At 42.9% G+C, this 19331-nt stretch overlaps 1 protein-coding gene across 3 annotated transcripts in view; it reads right to left on the reverse strand.

Annotated features, from left to right (window-relative positions):
* Positions 1-19331, reverse strand: part of REEP1 (receptor accessory protein 1) — a 149240-nt gene that overhangs the window by 47015 nt on the left and 82894 nt on the right. For all 3 annotated transcript variants that reach the window (XM_061155284.1, XM_061155286.1, XM_061155285.1), the window contains exon 3: positions 7669-7745. In XM_061155284.1, coding sequence (XP_061011267.1) covers positions 7669-7745 — 77 coding nt within the window. The remainder of the gene's footprint in view (positions 1-7668; positions 7746-19331) is intronic.

The following is a 19331-nucleotide window of genomic DNA, read 5'->3' on the forward strand; positions in this document are numbered from 1 at the left end:
CCTCTGTCCATGGGGATTCTCCAGGCAAGAATACTGGAGTGGGTTTACATTTCTTTCTCCAGGTTCATTGCTGTACATCGGCTTTCTCTAGTTGTGGTGAGCGGGTGCTACTCTTAGCAATCACTACATGTTCTTTCAATTTTTTTCCTCAAGCTTTTTTCCTGCCCCACTTTCTATTCAAAGACAACTGCTGGCTTATTGAGTGATTCATTCAGTTGGGAAAATTCAACTGAAAAGCTGTGAGGTAAGGGGCCTAGGCTAAGCAGTTCATGGAAACCAAAGCTGGGGTAGAAACATCCTCGCCCTTAGTGGTTTGTCATCTAGCAAGACAGCAAGACCAACAGGTAATCCTGTAATGTGCAGTGAGTAATGGAACAATGTCTCAGTGAGGCTCAAGGGCTTTGCTTCTCTCCGAATCATCATCCATTGCTCACAAACATGCACCTCATAATCTTATTATGTATCTGGCCAAAGGTCCATATAGTCAAAGCTATGGTTTTGCCAGTGGTCATGTATGGATGTGAGGGTTGGACCATAAAGAAGGCTGAGCACCAAAGAAGTGATGCTTTCAAATTGTGGTGCTGGAGAAGACTCTTTAGAGTCCCTTGGACAGCAAGGAGATCAAACAAGTCAATCCTAAAGGAAATCAACCTTGAATATTCATTGGAAGGACTGATGCTGAAGCTGAAGCTCTGGCATTTTGGTCACCTGATGCAAAAAGCCAACTCATTGGAAAAGACCCTGATGCTGGGAAAGATTGAAGGAAGGAGGAGAAGGGGGCAACAGAGGATGAGATGGTTGAATAGCAACACTGACTCAATGGACACCAGTTTGAGCAAACTCTGGGAGAGGGTTAAGGACAGGGAAGCCCGGCATGCTGCAGTCCATGGAGTCGCAGGGAGTCAGACACAACTTAGTTACTGGACAACAACAAAATTCTATGAGGATAAGCCCTTGAATTGCCCTGACCTTGAGAATTAGGATGTATTTGAGGAGAAAAGGCCGGATGAACCCATCATATCCAAGGCATCTGTACAGCACTCAGGTGCATTTCTATGCTCCCAATATAATAGCATCACACTCAAGAGGGTAAGAGTTTTCTTTTTTTCTCAGTCATGCCGGGTGGCCTGCCGAATCTCAGTTCCCCAACCAGGGATCAAACCAAAGCCTCAACACTGAAAGCTCTGCGCCCTAACCACTGGACTGCCAGGGAACTTCTAAGAGTTTTCAAAGAGGGTTGGGCAAGTGATGAAACTGTCAAAAATACAAGCAATTAATGTGTATAGAAAATTTCTGGAAGAAAACACAACTGACTTTGACCATGCTAACCTCTGGGGAGAGAGCCAAGGGCCTGGGGGAGGAGAGACTTACTTTTTAGTGTATTGTTTCAATTTAATTTTGCCATGTGCATGTAGTATTATATAATTTTTAAAAAATTAAATGAAATAATCTACACAAATTGTGAAACAAACCACCATCCTGTCTCTTCTGTGACCATACACAGCTGCTGTTTTCATCAAGATAGAAAGCTTTTAAAAGTTACCTATGAAGAGAGAACTGTTCTAAGGGTGAGGTGGAGAGAGCAGGGTGGGGATGGATGCGTGAAGAGTGAGAGGAAAAGTATAAACATGAGGGGTGATTTCCAGTCCAGGAAGTGAACAGAAGTGAAAGATGCTTCTAGGATGCCAGAAGGTGTAGAACTACCTCCCCACTTTTTTAACTATAAAAAGAACTTAGAGCTGCTGAATTGGGGTCCATTCCCTGGAAGGGAAAGAGGCTCTGTCTGTCTGATAGGCCTGTTCTGTGTCCAATCGCAGGGCGAAAGCAAGGATGGAGAGGGAGGACTATCCCAGAAGGAGACCAGGATCTGTGATACCTGGAGGTTGGCAGGAAAAGACAGAGCAGCCTGAGACCTGTCCAGACTGTAAGCTGAGACAGGTACAGGTGGTAGTGGTTCAGCGGCAAGTTGTGTGTGACTCTTGCAACCACATGGACTATAGCCCACCAGGTTCCTCTGTCCATGGGATTTCCCAGGCAAAAATACTGAAGTGGGTTGCCATTTCCTTCTCCAGGGGATCTTCCCCAACTATGGATCAAACCTGGGTCTCCTGCATTGCAGGTGGATTCTTTACCAACTGAGGCACCAGGGAAGTAAGGCAGGTAGGGAAGGATCCTATGAGCCCTTCCCTGCAGAAGCGGAGCCCAAGGTGCCAGGAGACAGGCAAGGGACCCTCACTTTCCACCCACAAACTGCCTGGATGGTGCAAGCTCAGAGGGACCAAAGAGGGACCAGATGACGCCTCTATATGGGTCAGGAAGAGAGTGGGGTTCTGCCCACACTGCACACACACTCCAAATACACCAGCTATCAGATGCCTTCCTGTGACAAGGCAGCATTTTGATCCTATAAACTTCCTCCCCATGTTACCCACCAATATGTTACCTCACATGGCATAAGGGATTCTACAGATGTAATTAAGGTAATTAATCTGCTGACTTTCAGTTAGGGAGATTGGGACTTTCCTGATGGTCCAGTGGTTAAGAATCTGCCTTCCAATCCCTGCCAACCTGCAAGGGATGCAGGTTCAATCCCAGGTCGGGAGACTAAACCTGTGCACTGCAACTATTGAGCCCACATGCCACAGTGAAGACTCAGCATGGCCAAAAAAGAAAAAGAAAAGAAAACTGAACACAGGAAAATTTCAAGGTTCAAGTCAATAAGATAGGGAGATTACATTGGATTATTGGGGTGGGCTTAATCTAATTACATGATAACATAAACAAAAAGGCGGAGACCATTCTCTGGCTGGTAACAGAAGAGGACAGAAATGACATGCCACTGTTGGCTTGAAGATGACAGGATGTCACATGTCAAGGGAGTGGGGACCTCAGTCCTACAGCCCCAAGGAATTGACTCTGCCAATAACCTGAACGAACCTGGAAGTGGAATCTCCCCAGAGCCTCCAGATAAGAGCCTGGGCTGACCCACACCCTGGTTTTGGTCTCATGAGCTTCTCAGCAGAGGACCAGTTGACTCTACTTGAACTTCTAATTCACAGAAACTATGAAATTATAAATTTGTTCTGTTTAAGGATGCTAAATTTTTAGTAATCTGTTATGGCAGCAATAGAAAAGTAATACACCTCCCCCAAATCAAAATTAAATCAACCCCAGAAATAGTTGTTGACACTTGCGTTGCCATGCCCTCCTCCAGGGCATCTTCCTGACCTAAGGATTGAACCTGAGTCTCTTTATGTCTCCTGCATTGGCAGGCAGATTCTTTACCACTAGTGCCACCTGGGAAGTCTATTTATTAGGCATGAGACTGAAATTCCAGGACCATGGGTTAAACATATCCCAGCTATTAGGGAGCAGCACATCCATCATTAGGTAGGATTTCCACACAGCAAAGTGGTTGAAATGCCAGGACCCCCAGGAAAGAGCTCATGAGACTAACATTCTTCCCCCTAGTGTTCATGATAAAGGATGAGAGGACAGCAGGAGGCCACCAGCGCCAGCCAAAAAGAGGGCAGTAAGACAGAAGACTGGACCACAAGAAGTGCTGGCCATGCTCTCTCTCTCTTTTTTTAATTGCAGGACAATTGCTTTACAGTGTTGCGTTGGTTTCTGCTGTACAACACTGCAAATCAGTCATAACTACATATTTATATCCCCTTCCTCTTGGGCCTTCCTTCCTGCCCCCATTCCACCCCTCTAGTTCATCACAGAGCACCAGGCTGGGCTCCCTGTGTTATTAATGTATTAGCGCCTTCCCACTAGCTATCGACTTTACACATGATAGTGTACATATGTCAATGCTACTCTATGAATCCATCCCACCCTCTCGTTCCCCCACTGTGTCCACAAGTCTATTCTCTACATCTGTGTCTCCATTCATTCCCTGCAATTAGGTTCATCAGTACCATCTTTCTAGATTCCATATATACGCTTTAATATACTATATTTGTTTTCCTCTTTCTGACTTACTTCACTCTGTATAAAAGGCTCCAGGTTTATCCACCTCACTAGAATTGACTCAAATTCATTTTTTATGGCTGAGTGATATTCCATTGTATATATATACCACAACTTCTTTATCCATTCATCTGTTGATGGACATGTAGGTTGTTTTCATACCCTGGCTACTGCAAATAGTGCTGCAGTGAACACTGGGGTAACATGTGTCTTTTTGAATTGTGATTTTCTCAGAGTATATGCGCAGTAATGGGACTGCTGGGTCATATGGTGGCTATGATCCTTAATCGATTACACAGTCCTCACTGGATCCAGCCTATTCTCATCTCCACAAGACAGACAGGAGCCTCCCCACTGAAGCTCTGATCAAAATGCCGTTTGCCTCCTAGTGCCAGCCCATGGGGCCTAGGGAAGGAAAAAAAAATGGCTCAGCAGAGTTCTGTCTCCACTCCTAGAGACTCAGCCCATCTCCAGTCTGTTGTTTACCTGGGCACAGAACAGGGCAGGATGGCATAAGCATATTAAATTAGGTAATCCAGATTCCTTCCTTCCAGCTTGAGGTCATAATAGCTGAGACATCTATCTCTCCCAGTGGAGATGAAAGCCAGGCTCCTTCAGTGGAAAAACTACATACACTCTGAGCCAAGACAGGAGTCAGTGAAGTAGTGTTCAGAGACGTGGATGTCTTTGACCCAGGACACCCCAAAGGGTAAGTCCAGATGAATCCTTTTTTGGGTGAGAACTTTTTTCTCCAAAATGGAAATATCCTTATTATTTTTTCTGATGATATTTGATCACGGTAAAACATGCATAAAACACAGCAAATGTGAAACTGACCTCATGATCCCAAACTGCAGAAATAACCCTAGTCAAGTGATGAATATTTTCCACACTATTTTAGTATACATTCACATGTGCATAAACTCAGATGCTTCAGATATAAACAGGATGCTATATATTATTTACAACCTCTTTTAGCTAAGACACAATATATCAGTACAAACACATAGCTTATGATTTTCACTTGATTCACTGCTATAACTGTACTGGTCATAAGAGAAAAAAAGCTGTCCGTCAAAAGGGAATAGATTAAATATATAACAGTCCATCTATACCATGAAATTCTTCTGCTGCTGCTGGTAAGTCGCTTCAGTCGTGTCCGACTCTGTGCGACCCCTTAGACGGCAGCCCACCAGGCTCCCCCATCCCTGGGATTCTCCAGGCAAGAACACTGGAGTGGGTTGCCATTTCCTTCTCCAATGCATGAAAGTGAAAAGTGAAAGTGAAGTCGCTTAATCGTGTCCGACTTTTAACCACCCCATGGACCGCAGCCTACCAGGCTCCTCCATCCATGGGATTTTCCAGGCAAGAGTACTGGAGTGGGGTGCCACTGCCTTCTCCGAATGAAATTCTATGTGGCCTTTAAAAAAAAGTAAGTAGATCTGTTTATGCTTTCATGAAAGTATTTTAAAAAATAAATTTAAAAAACAAAGTAAGACCTATTAGGTATACTATAGTTGTTCAGTCTCCCAGTCATGTCCAGCTCTTCAAGGCCCCATGAACTGTAGCATGCCAAGTCTCCCTGTCCCTCACCATCTCCCAGAGTTTGCTCAAGTTTATGTAAATTGCATTGATGATGCCGTCCAGCCATCTCATCCTCGGATGCCCTCTTCTCCTTCGGCTCTCAACCTTTCCCAGCATCAGCGACTTTTCCAATAAGCATCTGTTCACATCAGATGACCAAAATACTGGAGCTTCAGCTTTAGCATCAATCTGCCCAGTGAATATTCAGGGTAGATCTCCCTTAACATTGACTGGTTTGATCTCCTTGCTGTCCAAGGAACTTCCAAGGGTCTTCTCCAGCACCACAGTTTGAAGGCATCAATTCTTTGGTGTTCTGCCTTCTTTACAGTCCAACTCTCACAACCACACATGACCACTGGGAAGACCATAGCCTTGACTATATGGACCTTTGTTGGCAGAGTAATGTCTCTGCTTTCCAACACACTGTCTAGGTTTGTCATCGTTTTCCTGCCAAGAAGCAATCATCTTCTGGTTTCATGGCTGCAGTCACCATCTTCAGTGATTCTGGAGCCCAAGGAGAGGAAATCTGTCACTAGTTCCACCTTTCCCCCTTCTATTTGCCATATAGTAATGGGGCCGGATGCCATGATCCTAGTTTTTTTCATATTTAGTCTTAAGCCAGCCCTTTCACTCTACTCCTTCACCCTCATCAAGGGGCTCTTTAGTTCCTCTTCACTTTCTGCCATTAAAGAGATATCATCTGCATATCTGAGGTTGTTGATGTTTCCCCGCCTATCTTGATTCCAGCTTGTAACTCATCCAGTCAAGCATTTCTCATGATGTGCTCAGTGTATATAGGGTGACAGTAGACAGCCCTGTTGTATTATTTCTTGATCTTGAACCAATCACTTGTTCCAGACAGGGTTCTAACTGTTGCTTCTTGACCCGCATATAGATTTCTCAAGAGACAGGTAAGATGGTCTGGTATTCCAATCTCTCTAGGAGCTTTCCACAGTTTGTCATAATCCACAGAGTGAAAGGCTTTAGCATAGTCAATGAAACAGAGATAGATGTTTTTCTGAAATTCCCTTGTTTTCTCTATAATCCAGTGAATGTTGGCAGTTTGATCTCTAGCTTCTCTTCCTTTTCTAAACCCAGTTTAGACATCTGGAAGTTCTCGGTTTGCATAATGCTGAAGCATACAGTGCTGTATGTTGTGCTTAGTCGCTCAGTCATGTTCAACTCTTCGTGACCCCACGGACTGTAGCCCATCAGGCTCCTCTGTCCATGGGATTCTCCAGGCAAGAGTACTGGAGTGGGTTCCCATGCCCTCCTCCAGGGGATCTTCCCAACCAAGGGATCGAACACAGGTCTCCTGCATTGCAGGCAGACTCTTTGTCTGAGCTACCAGGGAAGTCCAAAGCATTTGGTACACCCTTAAAAAAAAAAAGGAAAAGTATGTGTATATGTGTGTACCCCTGAATATTCATTGGAAGGACTTTTGCTGAAGCTCCAATATTCTGGCTACCTGACGTGAAGAGCCAATTCATTGGAAAAGACCCTGATGCTGGGAAAGATTTAAGGCAAAAGTAGAAGGGGATGGCAGAGGATGAGATGGTTGGATGGCATTATCAACACAGTGAACATAAATTTGAGTAAATTCTGAGAGATAGTGAGGACAAGTGTGCTATAGTCCATGGAGTCACCAAGAGTCGGACACAACTTAGCAACTGAACAACAACAAAAGTGTGTGTGCATATACACACACACACATTTTTAAAAATTGTATACAACTGTGAAAAGCAGTAATGGTGAGAGTGAATGGTGCTGGGGAGAAATTTAGTTTTATTGCACACTTTTGTGTATTGTTTCTTATTTTCCTTTTAATTTTTTAACATATGAATGCTTCTTTACCAACTCCATTAATCGAAGAATTTTGTTTATCTTGCCCATCATTATAAGAACAATACCTGCTCTGATAAGGGCATTCAATAAATATTTACTTGAAGAACAACTTCATAGACTAGTTGATTTGAAATGTTCCAGTGAACATCCTTGCACCTGCTTCTCTGCTGATTAGGTTTAAGACTGTTGTCAGACCTTTTCCACCTCTCCCTTGAGACTAGACAACATCTTTCCTGGAAAAGTCCCAATTCCTGGAGTACTTACCAACAAAGGAAGATGTCGGTGAATGTCTCTGCTGTGGTGAATAGTGCAAATATAATCCAGTACATCATCCATTTGACCTGTTGAAAGAAAAAGCAACAAAGCTAGCAGAAAAGGTCAAGGATGAATGGTTGCCAACTTCAAGAGAACAGGCTCCAACGCAGATGTTGAGATGGGTCCAGGTAGCCTGGCCTACTCTGGTCATTCCTTCTATCCTTCCTCAGGTTAGTCCAGTTCCACTCCAGACCCTGGGACTGCAAGCAAATAGGCTATTTCCACAACTGACCCAGGCTCAAGCTCAAAGTAGACTTTAGGTGGCCTTCACTAGCCCTCAGGTGAGCCAGTGAGACCTGAAGACCAGCAGTGACTCAGGATTCAGTCAGGTCATTTTGCCAGGACTAACATCAGGTGAATAAAGTTTCTGAGCTTCCACAGAGACATACTCTGGGATGAACTTTAACCTGGCCATATTCTCTGAGATAGAATAATGGTAATCCTCACTGGTCACTTAAAAACACTTCTGAGGACTTTCCTGGTGGTCCGGTGGTTAGGACTCAGAGCTTCCACTGCAGGGGGCACAGGTTAGATCCCTGGTCGGGAACTAAGATTCCACATGCTGAGGTAGAGCAAAACAAGCAAACAAAAAACTCTTTCATGTGGGAAAGCCCTCACAGAAACCGGATCTTGTCTTTTAATCTCCCCCATGTGACCATCCTTTTCCATTTCTACGGTTTCTCTTCCCCAGTTGAAGCCTTGGTTTTCCCCTCCCCGCCCCCGACTCCTGCTCTCTTCAACTACTGTAAGAGTCTAACTACTTCCCTGCCCCTTGACTTTCCTCTTACCAATCCATCTTACCAACTATCCCCACACTAATCCCCCACAAGGCATGAACTCATCCTACTAACCTTCCATTTAAAATCTTCCAGCCTGCAGAATAAAGTCCCAAGTCCTTAGTCTGCGCCTCCTGTTTTTTTGAAATGGTGGGGTAGTTTGTATTGGACTAATCCTCTTGCCAATAATGATAATAAACTCAGAACAAAATGTTTTATTTTATTCTATCTATCTTTGGCCACACCATGTGGCATGTGGGAAATCTTAGTTCCTTGACCAGAGATTGAACCCACACCCTCGGCATCAAAAGCACAGAGTCCTAACCACTCGGCTGCCAGGGAATTCCCTAAACAAAGTATTTTAAAATAACTGTCTGAAGGCTAGAAAAGCTATCAAAAGCCGGCAGAAACTGGAAAGGATCCAACTCTTGAAATGTGGGGACCACACAGAGTAAATCCATGTGGATGCAGCTAAAGAAATCACCTGGCCAGCAAATCATGGGGCAGACAGAACTCCAGAAGAAACCCATAGCCAAATTTGCCTGAGGAAGTGGAAAGTAAGAGTTTTAGACTGTCAAAGATGCTGGAAAATGAAAAGGAAAAATCCTCAGTAAAAGGGAAGCATAAGTCATAAACCAAACTCACATATAAATTCCTTTCAATTTCTTAGCTGGCTCCTGAATTGTACAGAATCAAGTACTATTCCAAGGTGGCTGAGTAAAATACAGCTAGGAAGTGGAGAGCTGAGCAGAGATTCAGTTTCTGCCCACTACAGGAGAGACAGAGTTTGGAGTTCAAGTTTTGCCTAATTAGAGGAGGTTGGTAAACATTTGGGAATTTCCAAGGGAACATCTAAAAGGTCATACTTCAGGAATAAAAATTACAACCTAGGATTTAAGAGATTAGCTCTAGGATTAAGAGTAAAACTGAAATACACCTGCCCCAAGAAAATGTAAAACTTAACTACCACAAGATCAAAATGATCTGTCAGAAGTTAACTGCCTGCTAGAATAAAAATTAACATTCTTCACAAGAAGACAACACAGATCTGGAATTCCCATGATGAAGTATACATAAAAATTCCAACAAACAAAAGAGGTGTGTGTGTGTATATATATATATATATGAAGAAACAGGAAAATATACTTCATGGTAAAGAGAAAAACTAGTCAATAGAAACAGATCTGTATTTGACTTAGATGTTACAATTAGCAAAGACTTTTAAAAGTATAAATGTATATTGAGACAACTAAATATTCACATGTAAAAGAATGATGATGGACTTCTACCTCACACTATATACAAAAAGTGAACTCAAAATGGATCAGAGACTTAAATGTAATAACCTTACAAGAAAACACAGGAGTAAACTTTTGCCGCCTTGGGTTAAAAAATGTTTTCTTAGATGTGACACCAAAAACACAACCAACAAAAAAAGAAAATAGATATATTAGACCTTGTAAAAATTTAAAATTTTTGTTCTTCAAAAGATACCATCAAGAAAGTGAAAAGACGACCCACAAAATGGGGGAAATATTTGCAAATTTGTATCTGACAAAGTATTTGTATTGAAATAATAAAGAACTTATATAGCACAACAATAAAAAGATCAAACCCAGGTCTCCTGCACTGCAGGCAGATTCTTTACCAACTGAGCTACTAGGGAAGTCCCAATAAAAAGACAAATAACCCAATTTAAAATGTGTCAAAGGCCCATATCTTTTAGAAAATGAATCAGTAATTAATCCAACACCCATTTATGATAAAAGACCTGAATAGCCAATATGATACTGAAGAAGAGAAACAAAGTCAGAGAACTGATACTGTCTAATTTTAAGACTTACTATAAAGCTACAATAATCAGGAGAGTGTGGTATTAGTGAAATAACAAATATATCAAATAGACTAGACAAATAGAATAGACAGCCTCCAAACAGACTGCACAAATACAATCAACTGATCCTTGACAAAGGAACAAAGGCAATTTGATGGAGAAAAGATAGTTTTTTCAATAAGTGGTGCTGGGAAAAATTGGATATTTACATTCAAAAAACAAATAGATGTAGGCACTGATCTTACATCTTTCACAAAAATTAACTAAAACTATAAAATTTCTAGAAGATAACACAAGAGAAAACCTAGGTGATCTGGAATTTAGTAATTAGTCTTTTAACACACCACCATGACCCACGGAAGAAAAAAATGATAAGCCAGAGTTCATTAAAATGAAAAATTTCTGCTCTGCAAAAGATATTGTTAAAAAAAAAAAAAAGATATTGTTAAGAGAATGAAAAGACAAGCCACAGACTGGGAGAAAATATTTGCAATACGTATATCTGAAAAGGGACTTGTATCCAAAATATTCAAAGAATACTTAAAACTCAACAACAACAACAAAAATAACAACCCAATTTTAAAAATGGCAAAAAATCTGAACATATATCTCACCAAAGAAGATATATAGCAACTTAATAACAGATATTTTGTTATAAGATTTTTTTTTTTTTTTTTTTTTTTTTTACCACCACTTAACAAGACACTTATCCTAGGAGGAAAAGGATGGGTTCAGTATTTTTTTTTTAAGTATAAATATGTTAAAAAATCTATAGGAAAAGGTAGATATAATGAGTGAAGAGATGGGAGATTTCAAGAGTAAGAAGGAAAATCTTTAAAAAGAACTAAATGACATCCTAGAACTGAAAAACACAATATCTGGGGGGAAAAATGCTTTTAATTATTGAATGGAATTTATAGCAGTTTGGACAACAAAAGATCTGTGAACTTGAAGACAAGACAACAGAGTCAACCAGGCCAAAGCCTAGGTTAGGGGATGGGATGGGGGATGAAGAGTCTCAATACCTGAGGAACAGGCATCAAGCAGTCAAATATACATGGAATAGGAAGTTGAGAGAAGAGAAAAAAGAGAATTGGACAGAAAAATTATTTGAAGAAATACTGCCTAAAGTTTTCCAAAATTTGACCAACATATCAAACCCACAAAACCCAGTGATTTGAAGCAAGATAAATATGAAGAAAACCACATCTAGCCACATCATAGTAAAACTGCTAAAAAACAAAGAGAAAATCTTAAGTTGCGGGGTGGGTGGGGGGGGCGGGGGAAGACATTACATACGACAGTAAGAATTACAGTTGACTTTTTATCAGAAACAATGAATACCAGAAGAAAATGAATAACATCTTTAAAGTGCCATACACACACACACAAATAGTGCCAACCTATAATTCTATACCCAGCAAAAATATCTTTCAAAAACCAAAGGCAGTTCTGGTGAATCTCATTGCCTTTGTGACACTGAAACATGTGGCAAAGTAGATCAATTAGAGGCCTTCTCTATTTAGAAAAACAGAATAATCCCTTGGGAACAAGGCTGGCTTAGTCCATCAAAAGAAACTTATCTGTGACACTATATACTACCAAGGTTATCTGCAGCAGAATGGGCTCCTTAGCAGGGAGCCAACAATCTTATCTAGCTGTAAACTCCATGGCATACCGGGGCCCAGGATCTAACAATTCCCAACACTGGTATCCATATACAATGCAAGGAGCCTGAATTCCCTCTCTGGAAGTTTTTCCTTTTCAGTGTTCAAACCATGTTCTAGGGACTTCCCTGGAGGTCCAATAGTTAAGATGCTGCACTTCAGAGAATACTGGACTAAGTGTGTTTTTGGGAAGATGGGATTAGAAAGCTTGCAAGGCAAGAAATGCTCCCCAAGAGAAAGATGGCTGGGTATACACGGGAGGGAAGGGACCTGCTGAAGTCAGGGCATGAGTGACTGATAGTTATGGAACCACTCACATTAACAAGAAATTTTTTTTAAAAAAGCCAAATTAGGGAGCAGAAGCTGAGCTCCATGAGGCTGAGGACAATCTGAGGATCTCGGAGGACCTCTAAGAAAAATGCCCAATGGGGCTCTGGAGAGGCAAAACTAAATCTCAGGAAGGAGACTGGGGCTGAAGACTGAAGACAAAGATGAGGAAACCATGGCAGAGAGGAGGCTGGAAGGGATAGCCTAAAGGATTTTCCGTCATGTACTCCTTCACCTTAAAATACTTTCATGTAGAAAGAAGGATCTGAGAATGACTCACTGAGCCTAACAAGGTAAATGAAATACTGGTGACTCAGACATGGAAACCATAAATAAATATCTGGAAATGGTCTCCTGACCACCCCTCAGAGAAACCAAATGGAAGCTGTTTTTCCAAGATTTTAAATAAAACTTTCCAGGTTAGAGGGATTCTACCCCAAACTCCCTGCAAGGTGAGTGGGAGTGTGGGTGGGCCAGCACCCAGAATAGAGACAGGAAGTTATTGTTGATTTGTGACGTTATCATCAGGGGCAACTCTGGAGTGGACAGTTGACAGCACAACTGGGAACTCCCTCTGGACTGGTCAAGCACAGGAATGAGGAGATAAGAGAGGAGCAATGACCCTAGGTCACAACAAGAGGGTGCAAAGCAGATCTTGGTGACCTTCCATGAGTCACAGAATGGGCTGAGACCCCAGGACCCATCAGATCCTGCCCCCAGGGCTCCTGGGAGCCTGTGAAAGGCCTCCTCCATGAACTCTGGAGGCAGCAGTTTCAGTCAACTCTTAGCCTCACCTCACCTGTGGACCCTCCCCCACACCAGTCACACTAATATTCCTTAAGCCTCTCAAACTCCCTTCCACATCTGAGCTCTGCTTTGTCAGGGAATGTTTGACGGGAGGATTCCTATGTGCTGTCTCTCATGAGTCCTTTGTCCCTCTTCAAGTGGAACAGCACGCTGCTCCCAGGGACTGAGGTCATTGTGTGAGGCAGGCTTGGGTCTCCTTTAGTAAACATTCTCTTTAGGACAAAACTGCTTAGTCTCGTTCCCCTTTCTTGAGATATGGATTGTCTCCTGACCTTGTGACTAACATTACCCCTTGTTCCCTTGGTAATGGTTGCTGTACATTTGGTTTTCTGATCTCTATCATTCCCGAAAGAAGTTTCTTGTACCACAGCCTATATATACTCATAGAAAAATCATTAAAGCACCTTTGCTCCATCAGAGCTTAGGTCCCTGGGTCTTTTTTTGTCTCTCTCTCTCTTTCTCTTTTCCTTTTTTATCGTCAACTCCGTACCACCAGGTTCCGGTCCATTAAAGGACCCCAACACTGCCTCAGTCTCACAGGGAACCCTCTCTGACAAACGACTGAGGAAGGAAATATCTGAGCCTGGTTGGCAGATGAGCTGGCACCACCTGCTGGTACAAGCTCACAGGGGACAACTGTATAGTCAGAGGTGGCCCAGAGAGAGTAGGGAGGGAAATTCCCTGTAGGCAGAACTTTGAGCAGTGCTCTCAGTCCAGATGGAGAATTGTCCTGAGGTAAGGCTTTTATACTGTCACCATGTATATTAACTATATTTTCATATTTTCTGTATTCTTATTTTTAGATTTTTCCGGATGTGAATCATTTTTAAAGTGTTTATTGAATTTGTTACAATATTGTTTCTGTTTATGACTGCAAGGTATTTTGGCCACAAGGCATGTGGGATCTTAGCTCCCCAACCAGGAACTGAACTTGCATTCCCTGCATTGGAAGAAGTCTTAACCACTGGACCACCAGGGAAGTCCCATTTTCTGTGTTCTTGATGTTGTAACATCTGGGGTCTTGCTGACTGGAGAGTCTGCCTCTCCTATGACTAGCTAATTCATAGCGATGGTAAATTTCTTATCCCAGAGCAAATCTGCAAACTGAGCAATCTAGGGTCCATACTACAAACCACCTCCTTTATGGAGCTCTCACAGGTTGAGCTAATATTTCCCAGATCTTGTAGGGCCAGCTGCCAGATAACTGGAAGCAGATCCCATACCCCAGAGCCTGCTAAAATTATTCAAACTAGACAGTTGTAAGATTGCTCACTCTGCTTTGCCTTGAATTCCCCACAGAAACTGTAATAAAGGTCAATGCCCATGTTTTCCCCTTGCTCTCCCTCTAACTCCTAACTGACCCTGGTGCTTTTCCACTGGCCCTGCATGGTGTGCTGAACCTCCTACTTCCAAGGAATTGTGAGTAAAAACTTCTTCCTCCATGAGTCATTTCTGTGTCTGCATGCCTTACCATAGCTGATTAAAACAAATCTGGGATACATTTTAAAACACTAGGTAAGAATCTGGATAGATGATGAGGTGCTTGGAAGGAACAAGACTGACAATTTGGTGTTGAGGTGGTTTAGAAATTATGTGGATGGGTCCATAGAATGCAGATATTTGTGGCTCATGCTAATGCTCACCAGAAGGTCCCAATGGCAGAGGAGGCTCTTGGTAATCAGGTGGATAAGATGACCAGTTCTGTAGATGTCTGTGAGCCTTTTACTTCAGGCATGATATTGCTTGATCAATGGGCTCATGTAGCAGTGGTCATGTGGACAGAGGAAACACACTAGCTCAGCAATGTGCATTTCTCTCACCAAGGATGACCTGGCCACAACCACTGCTCAGACAGCAAGTTGCCAACAGCAGTGACTAAGCATCTCTAGGATGGTACCATAACTCAAGGCACCAGCCAGCCTCCTGGGAGCAGGCCATCATACCAAGCCCCTTCCTTCATAGAAAGGGTAGCACAGAGTCTTTCTGGAATATTCATTTATTGGGCATATGGGCTTGCTTTCCCCACTGCCATGTTTCTGGCATCCACACAAGAAACTGTGGACTCCACTGAATATCCTTCTCATTTTGATGTATTCCACCCAACATTCCCATGAGAGGAGCCTGGCAGGTCCGTGGTGTCATAAAGAGTCAGACACGACTGAGCACACACACACACACACACCCAACACTGCCTCTGACCAAGGGCCCTCTTTTACAGCCAAAGAAATGCAACAATAGGCTGATGTTTTGGGGAATCTCTGATCTAATCATGTATCCCAATGCCCAGAAGCAGCTGGCCTTATACAATGCTGCAGGAGCTTCAGAGAGTGCCAGAAAAGAGCCAGGTGGTAATTAGCACTCTGGGAAGTTGCTATGCTCTCCTAGGCAATGCAGTTTCCTCTCTGAACTAGTGACCAACACATGATACTGCATCTTAGCCAGAATCTAAAGGTTCAGGAACCAAGGAAATGAGGGTGGTGTTTCTTAGAATTAGGCCTAATGCTAGCTCCCTGCAATTCAAAATATGGTTCATGAGATTGCAACATTGGAATCCCCAAGGAGTTTGTCAGAAATGTAGAATCAATTTGTTAGAAGTGTAGCATTTCAGGTCCCACTCCAGAGCTAAAGGATCAGTTCTACATTTTAATAAAACTCTCTGCTTATTCATACGCATGTTAAAGTTTGAGAATCACTGGTCTAACCCACTCATAACACTTCAATTCTCACCCTCAAACTTCTGAGCTCTGGTTTTTAATAATTTTAGTACTTGAAGGATGGATGCTTCCACCAGGGATATAAAATGGTTCTGATGAAGTAGAAGCAGAGACTAGAAGGTCACCTGGCCATTTCAAGACCACTATGTCATTAGGAAACAGATAGTAAAGGGCTTATGGACTGCAAGAAGATCCAATCAGTCCATCCTAAAGGAAATCCGTCCTGAATATTCATTGGAAGGACTGATGCTGAGGCTGAAACTCCAATACTTTGGCCACCTGATACAAAGAGCTGACTCATTTGAAAAGACTCTGATGCTGGTCTTTTCAAGATTGAAGGTGGAAGGGGACAACAGAGGATGAGATGGCTGGATGGCATCACCAACTCAATGGATATGAGTTTGAGTAAACTCTGGGAGTTGGTGATGGACAGGGAGGCCTGGCATGCTGCAGTCCATGGGGTCACAAAGAGTCAGACACAACTGAGTGACTGAACTGAACTGAACTGAACTGAACTGGGCTTTTGTAGGGTAACTGATACTGCTTATGAAGAGGAACTAGAGTTGCTATTATACAATGTGGTGGGAAGGAGGTTGGATGGAGGTTAAGAATCCTTTAGGGCAGCCATCCCCAACCTTTTTGGCACCAGGGACCAATATCAATTTCTTGGAAGACAATTTTTCCATGGATGGGGGTTGGCGGGTGGTTTCAGGATGGTTCAAGTAAAGTAGGGTTTGTGCTCTTATGAGAATCTAAAGCCACTGCTAATCTGATAGGAGGTGGAGCTCAGGCGGTAATGTGAGAGATGGGGAGCAGCTGTAAATACAGATGAAGCTTCACGTGCTTGCTCACTGCCCACATCCTGCTGTGTGGCCTGGTTCCTAACAGGCCATGAATACAGGTTTGTGGCCTGGGGGTTGGGAACCTCTGCTCTAGGGGATCTGCAAGCATCATTTTGTTCAGAGGTAAAAGTCAATGGATCATTACCACAAGCCTCCAGAGGCAAGACCACTAAGGCCTCAGATTCCCCAGGAATGAAGATTTAGGCCACAACCTTGGAGAAGAGAAGAGGGCTTCCCTGGTGACTCAGATGGTAAAGAATCTGCCTGCAATGCAGGGGACCTGGGTTCAATCCCTGGGTTGGGAAGATCCCCTGGAGAAGGAAATTGCAACCCACTCCAGGATTCTTGCCTGAGAAATCCCATGGACAGAGGAGCCTGGCAGGCTACTGTCATAGGGGACTGTCATGGGACTGTGCCTCTCAAAACTGTGTCCCAACCTGGAAAGAACTGGTGAGGAGTTTTATTCTGGCCTCAAGTGGTCTCCTGATCTTCTCTGAAGAATACTTCAACAAGGGTGTTCTATCTTCCACTTGTTCTGGAAGGATTTTTTAAAAAGCCAAAACCTAGGTAAAGGAGTGGATGCAGATGTTGTGCAGCCCAAGAAATAACTGTAATATAGATCACTATATAGTTTCATATATATAATATACAGGCATATCTCCTTTTATTGTTTTTTTTTTAAATGCTCTTTGCAGACACTGAGTTTTTTCACAAATTGAAAATTTGTTAAGCAGATATACTGGCACCATTTTTTCCAACAGCGTTATTTTTGAATAAGGGTGTATATAGTTTCTTAGACATAATGTTATTACACACCTAATAGACTATAGCATAGTGTAAACACAAGTTCTGTATGCTCTAGGAAACTAAAAAGTGCATGTGACTTGCTTTTTGGTGATACTCATTTTATTGTTGTAGTCTAAAATCAAACATGCAGTATCTCTGAGATGTAGGATGTGTGTGTGTGTGTGTGTGTGTATTTTTAAAACTACTAGCATCCAGGGACTTCCCTGGCAGTCTCCTGGGTTGCACTGCAGGGACACATGTTCAATCCCTAGTCAAGGGACTAAGATCCTGCATGCCTCATGGTGTGTCAAAAAAAAATTATGAACTACTAGCATCCAAAGCCTTCTAATCTGGAGGGCATCTCCCAGCATGTGGGTCTTTATGGAAGGCAAAGTCTATTACCCAGAGTTGGAAAAATCAAATGTCCCTATCCAGGGTTTTGAATCTTCATGGGATGTTCCAAAGGCAAGAATGTTCCAAAGGCATGGGCAGCTGGCAGCCAATTTGGTAGTGGCGACCTGGGCAGCAGATTCCTAACCAGACCCTTCCTGCAGCACAAGCTTGGCCATCATCTAGCCTTCTCAGACCTTCCCCAATTTCTGAGTATCTTTCCCTAGCCTTTTAGTTAATTCTATGAAAGTGTTAGTCGTTCAGTCATGTCTCTTTTCGACCCAGTGGACATAGCTCGCCAGGCCTCTCTATCTGTGTAATTCTCTAGGTGAGAATACTGAAGTGGGTTGCCATTTCCTCTTCCAGGGACCCTCCCAACCCGGGGATCAAACCCAGATCTCCTGCACTGCATGCAGATTCTTTACCGTCTGAGCCACCAGGGAAGCCCTATAAATTCCTTTCTGTTTAAGCATTTGCCCATCAAACCTTGACTAGTGTAGTAAGTTTGGAAAGACATAAAAAGCTATGACTGTCAAGAGCAGTGTCTCTCAAATTAAGGATCTTGTTAAAAATGCCAATTTTTGAGTAGAGTTACCTGCACTCCTGAAACTAACACTGTAAATCAACTATATGCCAATAAATATTAAAAAACTGAAAGTAAATAAATACAATAAAAATAAATTTAAATGATAATTTTTTTAAATGCCAATTTTTATTTCAGAGGTTTGGGTAGGGCTTGAGATTCCAAGTTCTAACAAGCTCCCAGATGATGTGGGATAATGCCAGTCCACAGACCACTCCTTGGGTGCTGAGCTCAGAAGCGCTGAATGCTTGTAGGGAAGTGGCTAGAGAGTAGGAAGGCGCAAGATCAACAAGGTTCAACATTATCTAATGGAGTTCGGAACTTGATCCTGCAGGGGATAAGCAGCCATGAAAGGACCCGGGGGAGTGAGATGAATAGATTTCCATTTCTCAAGGGCTTGTAGACGTGATGTAGACAACAGAGCCTGAGAAGACAGGAGGCGGAGGAAGCAGGGAGGGATCCGGTGGGCAGAACAACAGCCTCCCCCAGATGTCCTCTTCTGCATCCCCAGAACCTGTGCATATGTCACATTATATGATGAAAGGGACTTTGCAGTTATTAAGTTAAGGGATTTCAGATGGAAAGATTATCCTGGATTAACCAGGCAGGCCCAATGTAATCACAGGAATCCTTACAAGTGGAGAACCCTTCCCAGCCAGAGGGAGACGGGATTACAGAAGAATACACAATACTGTGTGTACTGTGTGTCAGATACGCAACACTGGTGACCCTGAAGGTGCAGGAAGAGGCTTAAGCCAAGACACGCAGGTGGCCTCCAGGAACTGGAAAAGGCGAGGAAGTGGGCTCTCCCCTTCAGCCTCCAAACGGAGGCTTGATTTCAACCAGGGACACCCATCTGACTTGACCTCTATAACTGTGAGATAGT

Source organism: Dama dama, chromosome 11, assembly GCF_033118175.1.
Source record: "Dama dama isolate Ldn47 chromosome 11, ASM3311817v1, whole genome shotgun sequence".
Taxonomy (NCBI): Eukaryota; Metazoa; Chordata; class Mammalia; order Artiodactyla; family Cervidae; genus Dama; species Dama dama.